Here is a 24,551-nt window from a genome sequence, read left to right on the forward strand (position 1 = left end):
GGGCCTGGTAAACAGCTTTAGCAAGAAAAGTCTGAAGAAAGGACATGAACTCCTGAAACACCCTAGCACATTTATAAATAGATTTATTATACCTGCTCTTAAAAAATATAACTGAGGGAATTTTCTCAAGTGATAGCAATGGTCCATATTTTTATAGGATTGTGGATAACGGGTGGATAATCAGGCAAAACTCAACTGTGGACAGATGCACAGATTCTGACAGAGTAAAATAGAATCTAGGTGGTGGATATAGGAGAGTTCCCTGTAAAATTCTTTCAACTTTTTGGGCATGTTTTAAAATTTCCATGATAAAATTTTGGCAAATTTTTAAATTTAAAAATTTAATTAAAAAATAAAATTTAACTCCACTTAAGATTTGTACATTACCCTGCAAAAAAACAAAAAAAAGCACAAGAACTGAGGAGGGAGTGGGTTAAAAACAGACTAGAAGGTAAAACAAATCTATCGGATCATAAATATGGATGTGCTTGGTAACGGGTTCTCTTGAACAGATAAGAACTAACTTTGACCCAGGCGGCTACGGAGAGCAGGGGTTGCTTTCTTCCTAATTAACTCCTTTCTCGGCTTGGATCTCTCTGTCTCTCTCTCTACCTCCCTACCATGAATGGCTGAGTCAGAAAACGCGACAGCGGTTCCGTACCTTTCCGGAGCTTCGGAACCACCGGAGATGCGTACAAAGACTTGCCGAGTCCTAACCTGGAAGACAACGTGTGCGCCCCGGATCGACCCCGCGCGCCTCACTCTCGCCGGGCGCCGCAGCGGGTCTGCACCTCAAGCAACTCCGCGCCGTGCGCCCCGCCCCGCCGTGCGCCCCGCCCCACCGTGCGCCCCGCCCCGCTTGTACGGCCCGCTCCTAACGCCCAGCTTGGGTAGCGACCCGGCCCACCAAAGATTCTGACCCCCACCCTCGCGAACCAAGGGCCCGCGGATGCAGGGCGCGATGGCCGCCCCATCCGTGGCCCCGGTCACGCGGCAGATCAGCGGCCGCGCCGCCCCAGCCGCAGTCCCAGACCCGAGCGGCCCCGAGAGCGGGCAGTCCCTGGCCGCCGCCGTGGCCGACCTGCCGGTGCTGGACGCCTCCGGGAGGCGGGTGCTGTTCGGCGCGCTGTTCCGGGAGCGCCGGGCTGTAGTGGTCTTCGTGCGGGTGAGCGCGGGGTGCGGGACGATCCGGAGCAGGTACCTCACCCGCAGGCTGGGACGGAGGTTGCTTCCACGGCCTACGCTGAGGGGTGGTTACATCGGGCCCCTGGACGGGTCCAGGGCCCGAGAGCGGAGCCCGCCGGGCCTGGCCCTTCCCGTGTTCATCCACTAGAAGCTTCCGGAATGCGAACTGCTCCTCTCGCTTCCTTGAACGGGAATGGAAAAGCAGCCTGCCAAGCGAAGGCCATTTTCTCAACGAGCGAAGAGGCCTAGCACAGACTGGGTGCGGCCTAATTTCAATGCATATTTGGGCGCCCCGACACCTCTTTCTACCCGTCTTGGGTGTTGTGTTAATTAGCATCACGCATAATGAAGTACTTGGCCCTTTCTGACTCCGGGGGTGTTAGTTGCTAACTTGTCCTTCTTGCCCATATTGGGATTTCAGCATTTCCTGTGTTACATCTGCAAGGAATATGTAGAAGATCTGGCCAAAATCCCCAAGAGTTTCTTACAAGTAAGTTTCCTGAGAGTGAGCAGCAGCGAGCCCCGCTTCAGGGCGGCCTGGTGAAAATCACCTGCCATTTATAAGGAGTGCAACGGGATGAGGTGCGGAGTGCACCACCTCTCCAGCGCAGACACTCACAAACCCAGATTCTCACCATCCCACACATCTCTCCAACACCTCCAAAAAGGGGAGGCACGCGTTAGAAGTCTATTTCTGGCCTGTTCATTATTGCCTGGTTGTAAACATACTAACCATAATAATAATTTTGATGTTACCTAATAACCTGCCTGTTCTCAAATGTTGATTGATAATGACCAAAAACAGAAATGCTAAAAATATTTCCTTCCCTTTATTTTTGTAATAAAGATACTCCAAATAGTTGTTCGTTATAGGAAAATACTAATATATCCTAAAGGTGAAAATTTGTATTGTTAATGGAATGCATGTTCCACATTGGTCTGACAACCACATACAGGTGTGTTTCTTCAGGCATATAGAGGTTTGTCCCCAGCTGAGCTTTTGAGTGACCGCATTGGGTAGATTTTGTAAAACTAAGATCTATTTTCAGCAGACCTTATCAATTGAGAAGTGAAAGAATAAAATTGTCTGATTAAATAACCCTACTTTAATAGTTTTTATTCTCGTTTAATGTATGCCTTTGGGGGAAGTGTAGAGAACTACTGACTATATTGTTTTGAAATTCTTACTTAGCAAAAGAATTATCTGAATTAATTGAACATTTTAGCATACATCTCTTTGCTTTGACTCACACAATTTTGCTCTTTATACCATTCTTCTAGAAGCCTATAGGTGGCATTAGAATGGAACAAAAGAGTTGGATTAGGGGAAGTTGTATGAAACATGTGATTTCCAATAATATGTACATGTCTTTTTTCTCTCCTAAAGGAAGCAAATGTCACTCTTATAGTGATTGGACAGTCATCCTACCATCATATTGAGGTAAATATATAGCAAATTGAGACTCTAACAGGTTAAATCTCTTTCAGACGTAAAAATTATATTATTTGAATCACGAAATGTAGGCTAAATTTGCTAAAATTAAGTCAGATTATCACTATTTTTCTCCCATTTCTTTTTATTAAAATTCTAACTATATTCTTTTTTCAGCCTTTCTGTAAACTGACTGGGTATTCTCATGAAATCTATGTTGATCCTGAGAGAGAAATTTATAAAAGATTGGGAATGAAAAGAGGTGAAGAAATTGCCTCCTCAGGTAAGACATGATATGTCTCAAGTAGAAAACACTAATGGTGTATTTCACATTTCACATATGCATATATATGCATAGGGGAACAAATGGTAAATTCATAAATCAGCCTGCTTTTTATGATTCTAGTAAGTGATCCAGATTCATGAGACTCTAAAAGATTCACTTGCTATATGTAATGACATGGAAGGCTGTTGGCGAAGTACTAAATGAATGAAAAATGCAAGTTGCAGGGCAGTGTTTTTAGTATGATTCCATTTTTGTAAAAATAAAAACCATTTTCATAAAGATCTATACTATATATGTGTGAAATGAAAAAGGTTTTAAAAGATATTGCAATGATTACCCCAAGGCATGGGAATGAGAAAAATGGCTTTTGAATTTTTTACAATAAGTACATTTTACTTTTGTAATTACAAGAAAAATAATATTGCTTAATATAATATAGTTTCATACCTCGACACCATGGCTTTGAATGCTCTATGTTCTTTAATAGATGAAATCTTAGTTTTCATTTAAAGCCCAGCTCAAAGGGGCTCTTAATAGCTCTTCAAGCAGAAGCAATTGCTTCCTTCATTGTATTTTAATAGCACCTTGTACTCGATTATATACTCTATAATTGCACTTAAGGTGGTGGGTAGTATAGTTAGTTGAAAAGTTTGATGTTTTATTCATCTTTATATGGTCCATATTCCCTGCCCTTACACAATTCTTTACAATTAAGTGTATAATAAGCTTTAGGTGAACTATTTATGTATATATTAGGTAGAAAGACCTTGGCTTCTGAAACACCAAATAAGAGAACTCAACTTGAACTCAAATCACTTATTCTCAACAAATGCTGAGAATGACACCCATGGCACCCACTGTGTTGGATGTTCCTGGGAGGACTGTGATAAAAGACACAGCTCCTGCCAACCCAATGCTCATAATCTACTCTGGGAGACAGAAGCAAACAGTCAACTATATTACAGGTTAGGGCTCATAAAAGAGGAGAGCATGTACTGGCAATACCTATAATGCAGAAATGCCTATAACACCAGAAATGCACAGGGAGAGAAGAATCTGGAAAGGCTTCTTAGAGGCGGTGTTGTCTAAGCTCATTCTTTAAGGAGTTAGCTGGGTGAAGTGAGGCTGGGAATGGTGCAGCTGACAGAAGGTAGCATGCACAAAAGCACACAGGTATGAAAAAATGTGACTGTTGGAGAAGTGCAGTTCCCTGTGTCTGGCCAGAGTCTAGGAGCCAGTTGAGGGATTGTGTGAGCCAGGGGACTGAGTCTGGGAACATGCCAAGGAGTTTGGATTTGTTCTGGAGGCAGTGGGGGAGTCATAAAAGAATTATATTTGAGTGGAGAAGTGATACAGTCTTGTTGCCAGGTGGAGGAGCAATTGGAATGTTCCAAACGGGAGTCGTTGATATTCTTGACAAGTTTGTAGTAATAGTCTAGAAAGAAATGACACGGCCTGAAGTAGGGATGCAGAGGGACAGATCACAGAGCTACTTATGAGGTAGAGTTGACAGGATCCCTTTACTGAAGTTTTTAAAGAAAGCAACCTAAACTTTATTAAAACCAATGATGAGGTAGCATAAATACAGAATTTGCTCTTTTTTTCCCCTCTCTTTTTAGTATAGGAAATTGCAACAGTACAGATTGTGAACCTTTGTCTTTGGTAGACTGTTTTCCTGTGCTATAGCAGAGTCTCAGCATGTGTAAGGTCTGTTTGTCATTTAGCCACCTTAGATATAAACTGTGAGTTTCACTTTAGTAACACCTCACCATTCATTGCCTCAATAAAGATGTGGAATTGCAAAGAAAACAGTTGCTTGTGATTATAAGAGAGAGTATATTTAAATCATTTAAACTCCTTCAATCTGTGTTAAAGTACTGTATTTCCAAACAGAAAACATTAGGTTCTCACAAAATGATTTTTTAAAGTCCCTGCCTGGAAAAGCACAGATCTCAGAATCAGTTTCAGAATAATCCTACTTGAAAATTATGACACTGAAAATAAAATATAATAATTTAAAGTTAATGGGACAGTTTATAAAGACAAAGTGTAAGAAAATAAAGCCACTAAATTCAAGGGAGTAATGGGTTTACCCAGTATTTCATTTGCCTTACCATAAGCCAATTTACGGTGTTAAATCTACAATGATTACTGTAGACAGCACATAAGCACAATGCAGAAAGCTTGCCTCTTATAATACTTACTTAATCTAATGTTTCAAGTTAAAATTCTGGTCTTGAGTCCAAGAATCAAACTAAGCGAAAAAAATGAAAAACAAGAGTTTTACACATAACTAAATTCATACTAGCAAAATTAGATTGTGCTTTACAGCAAAGATTGTGAAATTCTAGGTTGTGAAATCTTCTTCAATTGAATTTCTAAAATTTCAGAAGTTAAATGACCCTTCTTCAGACATGAGGAGATAGTTTGGATTTAGGAACATCTATTTTAAGTGTAAAATCCTAAAAAACAGTAAACTTTAGTCCTTTACCCATGTCTCTAAGCTAATGAGCCTGTATTTGTTTCTTGGTGAGATGAATGTCCATCCTAATATAAACATGAAAGAAATAGAAAAGTTGGAGAGATGAGGAAATAATAGGTATCTGGAAATATTAAGAAATCGGACAGGTCAAAGGCAGCATAATCATCAAAATAAAAAGCAAAAAGCACTAGTAGGAACCGACTGCAGGGCTGAGGGTTGAGCTCTGTGCTGCGACCCGGCAGGAGAAGATGAAGGGGACTGGTAACTGCTATACACTGGTGGACATGCACCCAGAGGGGCAGACGGTGGGCAAGAGGACCTGGGCCATGGTGTCTTGCTGCTCAACCAGTCATTCTCTGGCCTCAGAACTGGTGGAGTCCAAAATTTAAAAAAACTAAAAAGACATAAAAGGCAGGGATAGGAAAAAGATAAGTTACAAGAAAGGTAGAGACTGAGCTTCTTTACTCAAAGGGAGTGGAGGACTTCCCCGGTCGCGCGGTAGTTAAGAATCCGCCTGCCAATGCAGGGGACGCGGGTTCGAGCCCTTGTCTGGGAAGATCCCACATGCCACGGAGCAACTAAGCCCATGCGCCACAAATACTGAGCCTGCGCTCTAGAGCCCATGAGCCACAACTTCTGAAACCATGTGCTGCAACTACTGAAGCAGCAAGAGAAGCCACTGCAATGAGAAGCCCGCGCACCACAACAAAGAGTAGCCCCCACTAGCAGCAACTAGAGAAAGCCTGCGCGCAGCAACAAAGACCCAACCCAGCCAAAAATAAATAAATAAATAAAATATTAAATTACTTTAAAAAAAAAGGGGGTGGGGGAGTGGAAGTGAAGTATCAGTTACTGTGAGAAAGGAAATAGAAAAACTGACAGCCAAGCAAAGATGGAGTGGTAGCTATAGTTGCTATTGTTACAGCTAAACCCCAAAGTCTCAGTAGCATAACGTGGGAGAAGGTTCTTTTTCTTTCACATTTCAAGAAGGGTATATCTATTGCGTGCTTGTCCAAGCAGCAATTCGGGGACACAGTGGGAAAGACTCAGGCCCTTTCTATCTTGTGGCTCTGCCATTGTCAATCCAGACTTCGAAGGATGTAGAAGAAACACGGAGAATCACTCCCTCAGAGGTTTTTAAGAGGTGCCCTGGAAGTGGCACACATCATTTTACTTGGTTAGAGTGTAGTCACATAGCCGTACCAAACTCCAGGAAATGTTTAGCTGTGGTCCCAGAAAGAGGAAACGGGTTTTGACAAGCGTATAACAGTCTGTGCCACAATGTCTCCCGAAGAGGAATGTAGTTATCTATTAGTTGGTAAGAGACTAAACAAAACACAAATGGGGAATTAAAAAGGAAAGCACTACCAGTTTGACAAGTCTGTAGCTGACATTTTTCTGTGGGAGAAAATGATCTGGGTCTGTCATCAGTTCTTCCTTTAAAGCAGTAGTTCTCAACTGGGAACAATTTTGACTCCTCCCCCCAGGGGACATTTGGCATTGTCTGGAGACATTTTCAGTTGTCACAGCTTGGCGAATGGCGGCTGCTATGGCATCTAGTAGGTACAGAGAGCAAGGATGTTGGTAATCACCCCACACTGCACAGGACAAAGAATTATCTGGTCTAAAACATCAGTAGTGAAAGACTGAGAACTGTTCTTTGAAGGAAGAATAAAAGACAAGTTAAAAGTAAGATGACACATAAGAAAGACTGTTTTCTAGAAATACTAACATTATCTTAATATCTAATCAAATATAAAATGACAACTTCTAAAGACAATTCCTAATATTTCAGGACAGAGCCCCCATATAAAATCGAATATACTCTCAGGAAGCATTCGGAGCCTGTGGCGGGCAGTGACTGGCCCTCTTTTTGATTTTCAAGGAGATCCAGCTCAGCAAGGTGGAACACTCATTTTAGGTCCAGGTAAGCATCAAAGCCCAGCTTCGGCAGTACACGTTTCGTGCTTTTTAGAAGTCCAAAGGCCATCCACTTTCTTCATAAAATAGCCACCATGTAAAGACGGGCAACTGGACATGCTAACCGTCAGGGTGCTGTGCTTTCATAGGGGTCATCGTTTGTTTTCAAATGCTCCTGTGTATTTTTGATGTTTGTTTACTGGATGTAATGTGGCCATGATTCTGTACCTGAGTGATTCCAGGTATTTGGGATAGAAGAAATCAGCAGTGGTTTGGTGACTTGTATGTGGCTATAACACTCTTTAAAAATTTCAGTGGAGGTGAACATTTTCAAATGGGAGAAAACCATCAAGAACTTTTTTTTATCAATAGAAGAATCAAATCTAGTTATTTATATCTAACAAAACTAGCAGACTTGCCCTATGTCAGAAAGCAAGTCAAGGGGAATTCCCTGGCAGTCCAGTGGTTCGGACTCAGTGCTTCCACTGCAGGGGGCATGGGTTTGATCGTGGTCAAGGAATTAAGATCCTGCATGCTGAGCAGCATGGTCAAAAAAAAAGGAAGCAAGTCAATCCCAGGGGCAGCTTATTCAGTAACAGTTACTCTAAGCTACATCCTTTAAATAGCTTTCTTTTTTTATTTAATTTAATTTTTATTCTATATTGGAGTATAGTTGATTTACAATGTTGTGTTAGTTTCAGGTGTACAGCAAAGTGATTCAATTATACTTATAGGTATATCCATTCTTTTTCAGATTCTTTTCCCATATAGGTTATTACAGAATATTGAGTAGAGTTCTCTGTGCTATACAGTAGGTCCTTGTTGATTATCTATTTTATATATAGTAGTGTGTATATGTTAATCCCAAACTCCTAATTTATCCCTCCCCCCCACCTTTCCCCTTTGGTAAGTTTGTTTTTGAAGTCTGTGAGTCTGTTTTGTAAATAAGTTCATTTATATATTTTTTAGATTCCACATATAAGTAATATCATATGATATTTGTCTTTCTTTGTCTGACTTACTTCATTTAGTATGATAATTCCTAGGTCCATCCATGTAGCTGCAAATGGCATTATTTCATTCATTTTTGTGGCTGAGTAATATCCCATTGTATAAATGTACCACATCTTCTTTATCCATTCATCTGTCCATGGACATTTAGGTTGCTTCCATGTCCTGGCTATTGTAAATAGTTCTGTAATGAACATTGGGGTGCATGTATCTTTTTGAATTATGGATTTCTCTGGATATATGAACAGCAGTGGGATTGCTGGATCATAAGGTGGTTCTGTATTTAGTTTTTTAAGGAACCTCCATACTGTTCTCCATAGTGGTTGTACCAATTTACATTCCCACCAACAGTGTAGGAGGGTTCCCTTTTCTCCACACCCTCTCCAGCATTTATTGTTTGTAGACTTTTTGATGATGGCCATTCTGACTGGTGTGAGATGATAACTTCACTGTAGTTTTGATTTGCATTTCTCTAATAATTAGCAATGTTGAGCATCTTTTTGTGTGCTTTTTGGCCATCTGTATGTCTTCTTTGGAGAAATGTCTATTTAGATCTTCTGCCCATTTTTTTATTGGGTTTTTTTTTGATATCGAGCTGCATGAGCTGTTTGTATATTTTGGAGATTAATCCCTTGTGGGTTGCTTTGTTTGGACATATTTTCTCCCTTTCTGTGGGTTGTCTTTTCATTTTGTTTATGGTTTCCTTTGCTGTGCAAAATCTTTTAAGTTTAATTAGGTCCCATTAGTTTATTTTTATTTTCATTACTCCAGGAGGTGGATTCAAAAGATATTGCTGTGATTTATGTCAAAGAATGTTCTGCCTGTGTTTTCCTCTAGGAGTTTTATAGTATCCAGTCTTACATTTAGGTCTTTAATCCATTTTGAGTTTACTTTTGTATATGGTGTTAGAAAATGTTTTGATTTCATTCTTTTATATGTGGCTGTCCATTTTTCCCAGCACCCCTATTGAAGAAACTGCCTTTTCTCCATTATATATTCTTGCCTCCTTTGTGGTAGATTAATTGACCATAGGTGCATGGGTTTATTTCTGGGCTGTCTACCCTGTTCCATTGATCTATAAATAGTTTTATTGATCAATTTGTACCACCTGAAATTCCTTTGGCTTCCCTCTACAAAATGGTTGGGCATTGGATCCCTACCATGTTCAAGTATTGCAGTCAGGAACAAACACCCAAAAAGCCTAGATCACTGTGCTGTAAACTGATTTTTCTTGGTTCTTCTTCATGTTTAAAACTGTTCATATTAGTGAGTGTAGCTTCTACAGGTTATAAAATTAACATTTACTTTAATAAATTCCAGATGTCTATAAGGAAGTCTTTAGAAGGAGGATTTTGACCAACTATCATAACTTTTTTGTTTTTTTACAGCTGGAACACTATAGCTAGCTAAAATCTTTCTTTTTATTTAATCTCCCTTTCTGTCTCTCTCATGAATTTACACTAGTTAGACTAGCCAAAAAAAAAAAAAAAAAAAATCAAAGTAAACAGAACACAGACTATAAATTACGACTATTTGGGCTTCCCTGGTGGCACAGTGGTTGAGAGTCCGCCTGCCGATGCAGGGGACGCGGGTTCGTGCCCCGGTCCGGGAGGATCCCACATGCCGCGGAGCGACTGGGCCCGTAGGCCATGGCCGCTGGGCCTGCGCGTCCGGAGCCTGTGCTCCGCAACGGGAGAGGCCACAGTAGTGGGAGGCCCGCGTACCGCAAAAAAAAAAAAAAATTACAACAATTTTATTTGAGCAGATAAAAGAATTGTGAACATCAAAGTGTATTGTAACTGATTGTCTTAATGCCCTTATTTTTTTCAGCCTCTTTTGGTCTATGGTTATAATGTAGATAGCCTATTAAACCAGTATTTGGGAGTGAATTTTTTAAGGAAGTGATTTATTCTATTATTACATTTAAGAAACAGATGATTTTCCAGCTTGATATTTATGCTAATTCCATATTCTGCCTGTTTGACAGGATATTTTATTTAATTACATTTAATAAAACCTAACAGACGGTTATAATTTAAGAATCTTTCCCCTTGGATCTCATAAAACATTACGTATTAGCCTTATTTAACGATAATTTTTGTCATGCTTTATTACCTTAATTAAAAATTATTATGTCATTATATAGAGAATATTATGTACTCTAGGTAAATAATGTTTTATTTTGGACTAATTTAAAGTTAAAATGCTTCCTTGATTCTAGTAAGCAATAAATCTAATGAATAGCACTGCATGTCAACCTTTACCTTTTATTCTTATTCTCTTCTAGGTAACAACATCCATTTTATACACTGTGATAGGAATAGGTTGGATCACAAGCCCATCAACTCTGTTTTACAGCTTGTAGGAGTTCAGCACGTGGACTTTACAAGCAGACCTTCAGTTATCCATGTGTGACATTACAGACTATGTCGCTTTCAAATGGACCTTGGGATATGACCTGAATTGTGGGAATGTAGTATACTTGTGCAGTGCCTAACTTGTTGGCTCTTCCCAGCCTTTGAGGAGTTATGAAACCATAAAGAGACCATGTACCACCAGTTGAATAGCATGCTGAGAGGCATTAGTTGTCAAAAATGTGATCTATATTTATAATTTTATAGCTTTTAAAGTTTTATTTTCTATAAAAATTTTTGTAAAAAAATTATTTTATTTTTGTAAAATAAAACTTTAAAAGCTATAAAATTATAAATACCATTCTTTATTTTACATTATGATATATCCATTCAATGAAGGTTTTTTTGGCCATTAAAATCATAAATTCTTTTTTTTTTTTTTTTTTTTTTTTTTTGCGGTACGCGGGCCTCTCACTGTCATGGCCTCTCCTGTTGCGGAGCACAGGTCCCGGATGCGCAGGCTCAGCGGCCATGGCTCATGGGCCCAGCCGCTCCACGGCATGTGGGATCTTCCCGGACGGGGGCATGAACCCGTGTCCCCTGCACCGGCAGGCGGACTCTCAACCACTGCGCCACCAGGGAAGCCCTAAAATCATAAATTCTTATAAAGAACATATAAGGAGAAAGGGAAGCAACCCAAGACCATTTTATCCATTGAGGAAAGCAGGATCTCAAATTCTGTAAACAGTATAATCACATTTTTGTATGTATATGTTTATATTTTTGTATGCTTAGAAAGAAAGACAGGAAGTAAACACACCAGAGTATCACCAGTTAAGTATCTCTAGGTGGTAGGATTACAAGTGTTTTTATTTTCTTTTCCATACATTTTTATATTTCCCAACTATTCTATAATGAACATGATTCATTTTTTTGGCAAGGAAAAGGTCTTTAAAATTATACGAAGAATATATCCCTACGTAGCAAGTTCCACAAAGGTACAATTATATAGGCTGCAGTCCACAAGTTTCTATCCTGATTGCTTTACTCAGAGGAAATACAGCAGATCGAACCTTCACAGAGCCTGTGTTCACAGCATCTTGACCACACACCCACCGTCCATTTCACTAGGATTTTGTTTGGGGCAACAGGGGCGGGGGTTGCTGGTAAAAGGAGAAAAATATCTTTTAGATATTTAAGATACGTATAATCAGTATGCTTTCTGAAAGGAAATTTTAAGAATTGTTTAAACTAAAAACCAAAAAAACTGTAATTTAAATGTACACTGTGGTTTGGTTGTATATTCCTGGACAGTTTCTATTTCTCACCTCCAAGTTTCTTTTATTTAGTAGACTATTGTCATCTTTTATTTTTCTGGAATCATAATATGTTTTGTTGGAAGTGTCCCAGGAATTCTGGTGAAAAGTACAGCAAGGGCTTCCCTGGTGGCGCAGTGGTTGAGGGTCCGCCTGCCGATGCAGGGGACACAGGTTCGGGCCCCGGTCCGGGAGGATCCCACATGCCGCAGAGCGGCTGGGCCCATGAGCCATGGCCTCTGAGCCTGCACGTCCGGAGCCTGTGCTCCGCAACGGGAGAGGCCACAGCAGTGAGAGGCCCGCGTACCGCAAAAAAAAAAAAAAAAAAAAAAAAAAGTACAGCAAAATTAAAGTATTTGTAATTATTAGCAAGTATAATACTGCTTTGAACTTATACAAGCATATGGAGTCATACACAAAATATAAATTTAAAGTGTCCAAAAATTTGAATCTATTTTCATGGGTATATAAATGGAAAATCATGTTTTTAATCAATAAAAATGAGTTATCTTATAAAAGTTAAAATTAAGGTATTTTGTACTATTTTTTATAGTAAGGAGACTGGTGGCCCAGATCCTTCTACTGATTTTAGACTTAAAACTGCTGAATCATAGCTTACACAAAATTTATATATTTCCATTTATAATATACATTATAAAAACGTACACCACATTTTTTAAGATACATAAATGTTCTTTATGTAGTTTCATGGAGGAACAGTTACATAAATACAGTGCAGTAGTAAATTGCCTACCCGAACAAACATTTAATATAAAAATTACTTATAATAGGTGCTGTGAAACATATAAACGTACTTCATATCCAATAATGTACTGGACGCAAAATTTTGAAAAACCTTTTGGTGATAAATATGTAGAAGTGCCGGATAAAAAAATAATAACATCTAACAGTTTTGTGGTGCTAATTATTTGCCAGGTACTATTCCAAGTGCTTTACATATATTAGCTCTGTGGAATTGATATTACTATCATCATTATCATTGTCAACTCCATTCTACAGAACACAAACAACCTCTTTTTTTTAAGTTGAATTTACAAGAAAGTGAGGAAACTCCACAAGGGCCGAACAGAAGCAGAAACCAGGCTGTTGACTATGTGTTGAAGCCATGGGCTGCCCTGAGGGCTGTCCCCCTCCCAGGAGTTAGAGAAGGCTGTTCCTTGGCCAACTCAAAGGCCTTACACTGTAGAGTTAAAAGTAAGACCACTAAAGCACTACCTGAGACCTGGAACTTCTGAGGGCTATGACAGTGTAAGAATGGGCTGCAGTCACATCCATCTATAGGCCAAGGAGCCCTGTGAGGAAATATGTTGTAAAGTTTCTACAATGAACCTTTGTGGCAAAAAGAATTTCAGTAAAATGAAAGTTCATGTTTAATTTAAAAATTTAAAAAAAATTCATTTATTTTTGTTTCTCAAGGAGATTGATAACTAATAGCCTGCATAAAATGTTTGTTCGTGTTGCCATCTACCATGGGGTTGGGGTGCAAAGTGATAACACTGACCACATGAAAACTGGAAGACAAACTTTCTAAAGAAGCAACAACATCTACTTCAAGGTTAAGAGTTATTTTAAGAAGAGTGTTCCAGAAGATGATTTAAGACATGCAGTTGCAGAAGGTACACTTACACATCATTCTGTGAAGAACGATTTTTCATTTAGATCAGAGTTCTTTTAAATTAATTTCACTTATGTTCAATTCCAAGTTTTCTTGTGCACATTTAAAAAGTGAAGTGGTAGCTCTTCATGTACTGGCTCTGTTAGCAGAAAACTCTGAAAACAGTTTCAGGATGCCAGTTTTAAATCAGTATTATCAGATGCTTCAAGTAGAAAATCAGGTAAACTCATTCCTTAAAAAGGAGCTTAAAAAAATATATTCTTTTTTTTTTTTAAATCCAGTTTCCAAAATCAAGGCAAAACTTTCAGAAGATGAAATATCTGACAGTATGGTGTGTGCTACTCTAAATTCAGATTAAAAATTCAACGCTGAAGAAAAACTGATTTGTTTTTGTGGTGACAATATGAGCATAGATTTGGATGAATATATATTTTGATAAAAGTAATGTTCATACTATATTAAGAAACCTGTGGGGCAGATGTGTTTTGGAATGTGCTGTGGTGCACGCATAATTCATAATTAGGTCCAAACAAGCTGTCAATCAAAACAGAGATTATAGTTGTTAAAATTTACCAATTAAAAATTTTTTATTGTGGTAAGATATATATGACATAAAATTTACCGTCATAAGCATTATTTATTGTAAAGTATACATAACATAAAGTTTAACATTTTTAAGTGTACAGTTCAGTGGCATTAGGCATATTCATATTGTTATGCAAGCGTCACTCCTATCCATCTCTAGAATTTTGTTATCTAATACTGAAACTCTGTACCCATTAAACAATAACTCCCCATTTGCCCATCCCCCAGCCCCTGGTAACCACTGTTCTAATTTCTGTCTCTATAAATTTGACTGTTCTAGGTACCTCATGTAAGTGGATCATACAATATATACCCTTTTATGTCCGGCTTATTTCACTAAGCATAATATCCTCAAGGTTCATCCATGTTATAGCATGTATCAGAATTTTATTACTTTTTAAGGCTGGGTGTTCTTGGGGGTGTGTGAGTGTGTGTATCACATTTTGCTTATCCATTCATCTGGATAGTTGGGTTATTTCTACATTTTGGCTATTGTGAATAATGTTGCTATCAACATTGGTGTACAAATAACTGTTTGAGTCCATGCTTTCAATTCTTTTGTGTATATTCCCACAGCGGAATACCCACAAGTGGGCATTCTGTTTGTTTTGAAGAACTGCTGCCCTGTTTTCCATATCAGCTGTATCATTTTACATTCCCACCAGCAATGCACAAGAGTTCCAATTACTCTACATACATTTTTCTGTTTTGCTTTAAAAAAAAAATAGCCATTCTAATGGGTATGAAGTGATATCTCACTGTAGTTTTGACAAAATGTGCCAGTTTTAAAAAATGTATATACAGAGTGATAAGGCAACACAATGTGTGAGAGAAGCTGATGGTGAATAGCAATTTTTTAAAAAGCGAGCATGACACTGGGCACTTTATTGTTGTTGCCCACCATTAAGCAGACATTAGAAATGTTTGAAGTGTTGAACAACTGCTCTGGTAAGTCAACCTGTGCTGTCCTCGCTGATAGTGAACTTGTTTTTTTAATGGATCCTGTATGTTTTGATTTCTTCTGTGTAGTAAGTTGGAAATATTTAATGAATTTACTCAATGAATGGTGTGCCAAAAAACTATCACTTTTGAAGCTTTTAGCAAAACTGTGATTGAAAACTAACCTTACAAATAAGAAGACATTGAAATTGGCCCTTAAGAAGAAAACTAAACAAAATAAATAATTGAAAGCTCAAATAAGATAAAAGATATAATTGTTAAATTCTATAACTTTTTTTTTTTTTTTTTTGCGGTACGCGGGCCTCTCACTGTTGTGGCCTCTCCCGTTGCGGAAAACAGGCTCCAGACGCGCAGGCTCATGGGCCCAGCCACTCCGCGGCATGTGGGATCTTCCCGGACCGGGGCACGAACCCGTATCCCCTGCATCTGCAGGCGGACTCTCAACTACTGCGCCGCCAGGGAAGCCCTATAACTTTGTTTTATAGTTTCTGAACTTATGATAGAGCTCCTATTTTTAATTGGGTAACAGTGAATTCTGCATCAGAAAGGAATGAAATTTTTTTTAAAAAGGAAAAAAATGCCCTATGATTTTATAGCGTCAAAATGTGAAACATTCAAAAGAATTTTAAGTGGAGAATTTATTTTATGAGTTTCATCTTGTAAAAATTATGTGTTAAAGAAAGGCACTCTGGACTTCCCTGGTGGCGCGTACCAAAAAAAAAAAAAAAAAAAGAAAGAAAGAAAGGCACTCTGAGTGGAAGCAAAAAATCAGTATCTGAAAATGTTAGGGCTGAATTATTTTCTTTTAATTTTTTATTGGATTATAGTTGATTTACAATGTTGTGTTAGTTTCAGATGTGAAGTGAATCAGTTATACATATACATATATCCACTCTTTTTTAGATTTTTTTCCCATATAAGTCATTACAGAGTATTGAGTAGAGTTCCTTGTGCTATACAGTAGGTCCTTATTAGTTATCTATTTTACATACAGTAGTGTGTATATGTCAGTCTCCCAATTTATCCCTCCCCCACAAGTATTTGTTTTTAACATGAAAATATTGACCTGAAAATATCCTTCATTTTGCAAAATTTGTCCTGAGCTTACCAGGTACCTCAGTATCTGTAGAGACTGAATATTCTCAACTTGAAATGTGGACTACAGAGAAAACTCAGATGAAGAGGTCTACAATTCTAATTCATTTAACCATAAAATGCAATGTTAGAGAAGGTTGCAAGGAATTTTATATAAAAGTTAAAAATAATAAAACCATATTGAAAAATACAGTTTTCAGAAATATACCAATGACGTAGTATTAGAGACAGATTCAACTTACAAATGGACTAAAGTATATAAACATGGACTAAGCATAATTATTCTGCTTGCATTATTGTTATTTTTATTATTATTATTACTTTTTGCCACATGGCTTGTGGGATCTTAGTTCCCCAACCAGGATTGAACCCGGGCCCTCGGCAGCAAAAGCACAGAGTCCTAACCACTGGACTGCCAGGGAATTCCCTTTTTAAAGTTCAGATAATCAATATAAAAAGTTTTAAAATGTATAGAAAAAATTTTTAATAGTTTTTGAGTAGATTATTATAGGTCCCTTCACATTGAAACAATTGTCAATCAATATTTCAAGAAATTATATAATCTTAATTATTTTGTGGCTTTTTTCACTCTCATATGTTCTGGTTTGGACTATAGGTTATATGGTCACCTTCATTGATGGATGAAGCAAATAAAATAAATTTTAAAAATTAAGGATAAAGAACAGTTGAACAATAGAAATAATAAGCTTGATTTAATTAGCAAATTAAAACAATAATTAAAAACACCTATCATTCTCAAGAACATAAAACATTAACCATATATTATCCCTTAAAGTAAATCTCGATAAATTTCAAAGACTCAATTTCATACAGACCATGTTCTGTTATCACACTACAACGAAATTAGAAATCAATAACAACAACAAAAAACCTCTATAGACATTTTTAAATTTAAAAAACACTGAAAGTCATGGGACAAAATAGAAATTGTGATGGATGTTAAGAATTAGAACTGAATAATGACAATATTCATGGAATTCTTCAGAAATAGTATTTTAATGTAAATTTATATCCTTAAACACTCATATTAGGAAAGAAAAAAAAGGCTGAAAATTAATGTACTAAGTGTTCAACTTTAAGAAGTTAAAAAAGCAGCAAACTAGGGAATTCCCTGGGGGTTCAGTGGTTAGGACTCTGGGCTTTCACTGCTAAGAGCGTGGGTTCCATCCCTGGTTGGGGAACTAAGACCCCACAAGCCACGTGGCGAGGCCAAAAACAAAACAACACAACACAAACAAAAAAAAAAGAAGCAAACTAAACCTGTATAAAAAAAAAAAAAAGAAAGGAGATAAAAATTAGATTGGCCATTGATTAAAGACACAAAGAAATAATAGGGAGGGACTTCCCTGGTCATCCAGTGGTTAAGAATCAGCCTTCCAATGCAGGGGACACGGGTTTGATCCCTGGTCGGGGAACTAAGATCCCACATGCCGTGGGGCAATTAAGCCCGCACGCCACAACTACTGAGCCCGAGAGCTCTAGAGCCTGTGCGCCACAACTAGAGAAGCCCGCACACCACAATGAAAGATCCCGCGTGCTTCAACTAAGACCTGATACAGCCAGATTAATTAATAAATTAATTATTTTTTTAAAAAAAGAAATAATAGAGAGATACAACAGGCCCAAATCTGGTATTAAGTAGACAAATCTCTGGCAAAACTGATGAAGGAAAAAAAGAGAGTAAGTACAAATATTAGTAGTAAAAAAGCGACATAACTACATGCATAGTAGAGATTAAAATATAAAAAAACTCTGAATAACTTTATGCCAATAAATTTGAAAATTTAGAGAAAATGACTATATTTTATCTAAAAAAATAGTAACTTTTCAAGTCTTAAAAAATATATAATAGAATACTATGTAGCCTTATAACCATTTAAGAATTGAACCAGCAGTTTCTTCTTACAAAGAAAACAACAGATCAAGAGGTAAATTCTACCAAATTTTTACAAGTGAATTCTACCAAATTTTCAAGGAAAGGATACTTCCAATGTTTTTTTTTTAATTGAAGTATAGTTGAATTGCAGTGTTTTGATGTTGTATTAATTACTTTTGTACAACAAAGAGACTCAGTTATAGGTATTTCCAATCTTATACAAACTTTCTGAGAATAGAAAAATGAGACTAATTTTACCTTGCTACTTCAATTGGACTAGGACAATAAAAGAAAGGAAAATCATAATTTTGACTCTCCCATGAACAAATGCAAAATTCCTAAAATGAATATTGGCAAGCAGAATCAAACAATATATAAAACATTTAATTTACCACAATAGAGTTTATTCCAGGTATGCAAATTTGGTTTTACAGATAAAAATTAATACAATTCACCACATTATCACATTTAAAGAAGAAAAAATGTATATAGTTATTTCAAAGAAGCAGAAAAAGCACATGATAAAATTTAGCCTCCGTTCACATTAGAAAAGAAAACCTTAAGAAATCTAGGAATAAAAGGGCATTTCCTCAATTTGATAAAATCTATCTGCCAAAAACCTACAACAGATATCATATTTAATGAGAAAATGCCATAACTATTCTATTTTTAATATTTATTTATTTATTTGGTTGCACCAGGTCTTAGTTGCAGCAGGTGGGCTCCTTAGTTGTGGAATGCAAACTCTTAGTTGTGGCATGCAAACTCTTAGTTGCAGCATACATGTGTGATCTAGTTCCCTGACCAGGGATCGAACCCCAGGCATTGGGAGTGCGGAGTCTAACCAGTGCACCACAAGGGAAGTCCCACTATTCCTTTTAAACAAAGGACTATGATAAGACTGCTCATTTTTACTGCTAACATTTGACATTATACCAAATTTCTAGCCAGTTCAAAACCACAAAAAAACTAACAAAAAGTATAAGAATTAGAAAAGAACTAAAACTCTCATTGATCACATATGCCATAATGGTCAACATAAAAAACCAAAAAGAAAATACTGAGAATTAGTAAGGTACGTTGCTGAATATGACATCAATATTCAAAATTCAGCTGCATTTCTACATACCCTTAATAAATAGAAAACCTAATTTTAAAATCATTTATGGGAATTCCCCGACGGTCCAGTGGTTAGAACTCTGTGGTTTCACTGACGATGGCCTGGGTTCAATGCCAGGTGAGGGAACTAAGATCCCGCAAGCCGCGCAGTGCAGCCAAAAATAAAATAAAATAAAATAATTTATAAGAGCAATAAAACTTATAAGGGACCCAGGAATAAATCTAATGTGTTAAGCCTGAGAAAATTATATAACTTTATTAAGAAATATTTAAAGGAGCTGATAAATGTAGAGGTATAACATATTCATAAAGAAGAATTCTCATTATCCTAAAAATGTTAGTTATTCCCAAATTGATCTACAGATTCTTTTCATGGAACTTGAAATGCTGGTTCCAAAATTTATGTAGAAGAGCAAAAAGTCAAGAAAAGCTAAGATATTCCTGAAGAACAACAAGCAAGAAGTGTCTTGTTCTATAAGATATCAAAATGCAGAATACAGCCATAACAATTAAGATGGTGTGGAATTGGCAACATATGTATACACAGGGCTTCCCTGGTGGTGCAGTGGTTGAAAGTCCGCCTGCCGATGCAGGCGACACGGGTTCGTGGCCCGGTCCGGGAAGATCCCACATGCCGCGGAGCGGCTAGGCCCGTGAGCCATGGTCGCTGAGCCTGCGCGTCCGGAATGGGAGAGGCCACAACAGTGAGAGGCCTGCGTACCGAGGAAAAAAAAAAAAAAATATATATATATATATACACACACACACACACACACACATATGGAATAGAATAGAGAGTCCATACACATACATGGACACTTGATATATGACCAAGTCTATGTTGCATAAAGGATAGAGAATTAATAAATAAATGGTACTGGGATATTTGATTACCATAGGATAAGGTAAATACACTAGTGCAATATTTGTAAGCCACTGTTTTTCAAATCACTATTATTTTCAGCTAAATCTAATCCTCTTTAATAGATTCCTAACTCACACCAAACACACAAACTCCACAAGAATTAAAGACCTAAATGTGAAAACCGAAACGTTTCTACTTTTATTTCCTGTAGGAGAATGTCTTTTTGAAATCAGGGTAGGAAAGAAATCCTTAAATAAGATTTTAAAGAAAGCAAAAATCATAAGGGAAAGACTGAGACACTCCATCAGATCAAAATCTTCGGTTCAATGGGTAGCAAAAAAGAAGAAAATAAATTGGGAAAAGATATACACAATGCCTATAACAACAAAAAAATGATTAATATCAAGAATATTCAGAACTTCTACAAATCAGTTTTTAAACAAGATAAACAACATAATAGGGCAAATAGGCAAAAGAGATCAATCACTGTAAAATTAGAGGGTACAGTACACAAGATCACCCTCCCTTCTGACACCCACTGCCATTTCAAGGGGGTCCCAAAACCATACTCAGGTTGGATAATTTGTTAAAAGGACTCAGAATTCACTGAAAGCTGTTATACTCACAATTACAATTTATCACAGGGAAAGGATTAAAATCAATAGGTCTTAAAAATCTTTAAAAGATTAAAATGAGCCAAGGGAAAAAGCACATAGGGCCAAGTCCAGGAAAGCACCACATGCAGAGCTTCCAGTTGCCCTCTGCCCTTGGACTCTGGACACTGTTTCTTTCCTGGCACTGATGAGTGACGATAGGCATGGAGTACTGCCAACCAGGGAAGCTCATCCAAGCCGGTATCCAGAGTCTCTACTGGGGATCCATGGTTAACTCCCCAAGTGGCTGACCTCAATCTCCAGCCCCTCCAGAAGTTAAGCTGATACCACATGACTCAAAACTTCTACCATAAATTGCATTTTTTAATAGCTTAATTTTTTTTGTTTGTTTTTTTAATTTAATTTTTATTTTTTTGGCTGCATTGGGTCTTCTATGCTGTGTGCAGGCTTTCTTCTTTGCTGGCGTGCGGGAGCTACTCTTCATTGCGGTGCGTGGGCTCCTCATTGTGGTGGCTTCTCTTTGTTGTGGAGCACGGGCTCTAGGCACGTGGGCTTCAGTAGTTGTGACACACGGGCTCAGTAGTTATGGCTCACAGGCTCTAGAGCGCAGGCTCAGTAGTTGTGGCACATGGGCTTTGTTGCTCCGCGGCATGCAGGATCTTCCAGGACCAGGGCTCGAACCCGTGTCCCCTGCATTGGCAGGCAGATTCTTAACCACTGCGCCACCAGGCAAGTCCCAATTGCATTTTTTTAATTGAACAAATTTGACATTTAACACTGTGTCAATTTAAGGTGTACAATGTGTTACTTTGATATATATTATAATATGATTGCAGTTGTAACAAAATTTTTCACGTTATATTTTTATAGTACAACAATACTGTTGTTTATATTCATTATACTGTGTATTAGATCTCTATGGTTTATTTACTACTTGTGGCAAGTTCGCACCCTAAACAACATCAATCTTATCCCCTCACCTCTCATGCCCTGGTAACCACCATTTTACTCTGTTTCTTAATGGGCTTGACTATTTTAGATTCCACATATAAGTGACATCATACAGTACTTGTCTTTCTCTGTCTGACTTAGTATAATTGTACTAAGTCCATTAATGGACTCGAGGTCCATTAATGTTGTCACAGATGGCAGGATAACCTCCTTTCTCACAGCTGAATAATATTCCAGTGTGTGTGTGTGTGTGTGTGTGTGTGTGTGTGTGTGTGTGTGTGTGTGTGTATCTCACATCTTCTTTATCCATTCATCTCTTGTTGGGCATTTAAGATTGTTTTCCTATCTTGATTATTGTGAATAATGCTGCATATATCTCTTCAAAATCCTGTTTTCATTTCCTTTGGGTATATACCCAGAAGTGGAATTGCTGGATTGCATGGTAGATCTATTTTTAACTTTTTGTTTTCCGTAGTGGTTGGACCATAAATTATTGGTGTTCGGGTTTTTCCATAAGGTGATACGGAAAAACCTGAACTAACCTTCTGGCCAACCCAGTATATTGTTAATCCTATCATTAGTCTATCTGGTATGACCCAAGGCCCTCAGGCAAACAAAAACACTCCTATCAGGCATTACAAGGACTTAGAGATTATCTCTAAGCAGCCGAGACCAAAGGCTAGACCTCTTTTGGGGAACGACCATGTTCTTTACTATACAACCACAAATTTATAGGGGAAAAAGCCTCGTAAAAGGCTAATAAACATACAAAAGTATGTCGAACCTCACTAGTAATTAAGAACTTGCAAATTAAAACTACAATGAGATACTATTTTATACTCAGGAATTTGGTAAAAAATAAAAAGTATGACAATACAGGTGTTGGGAATACAGAGTCATGGGTACTTTCATACACTGACAGTGAGAGCATAAATTGAAGAAACAGTTTACAGAACAATTTGGCAATACCTAGTAAAATAAAAAACATGTATAGCTCTAGAGTCAGTCTTATATAAATCAGAAAAATGCACAAGAATGTCTACAGCAGCATTGTTTGTTCATGGCTATCAACTGGAGACATCCTAATGTTCATCACCAGGAAAGTGGATGAATTAATTGTTGTATTAGGTTTCAAATAGTATGTATTGCTAAGGATACCTACATATGTATTACAGTTTTAAAGAAATGCAAGGGAATGATAAATAGCAAATTAAGGATAATGAAAATATTTAAGGGGATGAAAGTTGAGATAATTAGAGTGGTTATGGTGGGCTATGGCTGAGTTGGCAACATTTCATTCTTAAGTGGCATAGTGGGTACATGGGTATCTGTAATGTCATTCTTTATACCTTTTGTATTCTTAAATGGTGTATAGTACTTTTGAAAATTAAATGTATAGGTGTATATATACATACACACATAAATATATATAATATATTCAAAAAATATATATATACCATAGCCTGTTATGTAGATGTATTAATTGCTTTGTGCCTTACATTATTATCCAATAATTGCCTTTACAGCTTATGCATTGAAAGAGAGGGCAGTCATCAATTTTACATTTATACATGGGAAGTGGAAAAATAATTTGTACACCTTTAGAACATGTAGCTCTCCTTTCAGTTCCCACCTAAAATGATAACACAGAGGTGTATTTCTTGCTTGGGATCTGTGCTGCGGTTCTGCCTTACAGGTGATGTAGACTGATAATCAAGGAAAAGATGTTTTGGAGTTCCTATTATGTGTTAGGTACTGTGGGAGACTTAAGGGATACATAAAGCAGAATTTCTGCCTTTAATCATTCAGAATATATTTCGGGAGGGCAGGAGGAATATCAAGGTAACCAACAAAATAGAGTAGTAAAATAAATAGCCCACTGGAGGGGCAGTAAACCTCACAGTGGTTTGAAGAAGGTCCTGCAGGGAAATGCAGGAGACTGAAGTGCTTGAAGAAGGTTTGCACGTGAATTTCTAAAAGCAGCTCACAAGGACCCCAAGTGTAATTGGCCTTATTCATCATGATGAAGTATTTGATCAAAGCTCTTTTGGAAGTAAAGCTTGTTTCTAGAAAATTATTTTAAATATTATACCAATCTTCTTACAGTGCCATATTTAAAAATAGGTAGCACTCAGAATATTTTAAAGGTTTCTTTAGAAATAATTCCAGCTCTGTTAACTTTACTCTGAGAGCAGCCTATAATCGCTGACATTTCCAGACGTTGACTCCTAAGGACTTAAAATGCCATATGTGAATGTATTTACTGATTTGATGTAAATAAAAAATAGCTTCATATTTCCAAGCAACATGCCTACATCTCTTATAAACACAACATTCATCTTTCTTTCTGCCTAAACCAGCGCACTTTCCTCTCCATTTTTTAAAACTGAAAGCTCAGCTTTTTTTTTTTTTTGCGGTTCGTGGGCCTCTCACTGTTGTGGCCTCTCCCATTGCGGAGCACAGGCTCCGGATGCGCAGGCTCAGCGGCCATGGCTCACGGGCCCAACCGCTCCGCGGCATGTGGGATGCTCCCGGACAGGGGCATGAACCCGTGTCCCCTGCATCGACAGGTGGACTCTCAACCACTGCGCCACCGGGGAAGCCCGAAAGCTCAGCTTTTGATGTTTTGTTGCTTGTGTCTATATTGGCAAGTATGAGGGCCTCCTGTCAATTAATTCTGTTTGCCACACAAGAGGAAAATGAAGCAAAAGAAAATGTTTTTAAAAAATGTATTGGAGGGTCTTCCCTGGTGGCGTAGTGGTTAAGAATCTGCCTGCCAATGCAGGGAACACAGGTTCGATCCCTGGTCTGGGAAGATCCCACATACTGAGGAGCAACTAACT

General features: G+C 37.8%; 1 protein-coding gene across 2 annotated transcripts; it reads left to right on the forward strand.

Moving 5' to 3' along the window:
- The first annotated feature begins 409 nt into the window (after positions 1-409).
- On the forward strand, positions 410-12,290 carry PRXL2C (peroxiredoxin like 2C). Of its 2 annotated transcripts, XM_079926799.1 has the most exons (6): positions 412-1,165; positions 1,607-1,675; positions 2,573-2,626; positions 2,795-2,900; positions 7,181-7,312; positions 10,604-12,290. In XM_079926799.1, exons 1-6 carry the CDS (start codon positions 950-952, stop codon positions 10,729-10,731), a joined length of 705 nt encoding a protein of 234 aa, XP_079782925.1. In that variant the 5' UTR covers positions 412-949; the 3' UTR covers positions 10,732-12,290. The 2 variants fall into 2 exon arrangements, with proteins under 2 accessions (XP_079782926.1, XP_079782925.1); XM_079926800.1 differs by lacking the exon at positions 1,607-1,675 and having other exon boundaries at positions 410-1,165.
- Positions 12,291-24,551: the final 12,261 nt, after the last annotated feature.

Source organism: Stenella coeruleoalba (genome assembly GCF_951394435.1).
Source record: "Stenella coeruleoalba genome assembly, chromosome: 7".
Taxonomy (NCBI): Eukaryota; Metazoa; Chordata; class Mammalia; order Artiodactyla; family Delphinidae; genus Stenella; species Stenella coeruleoalba.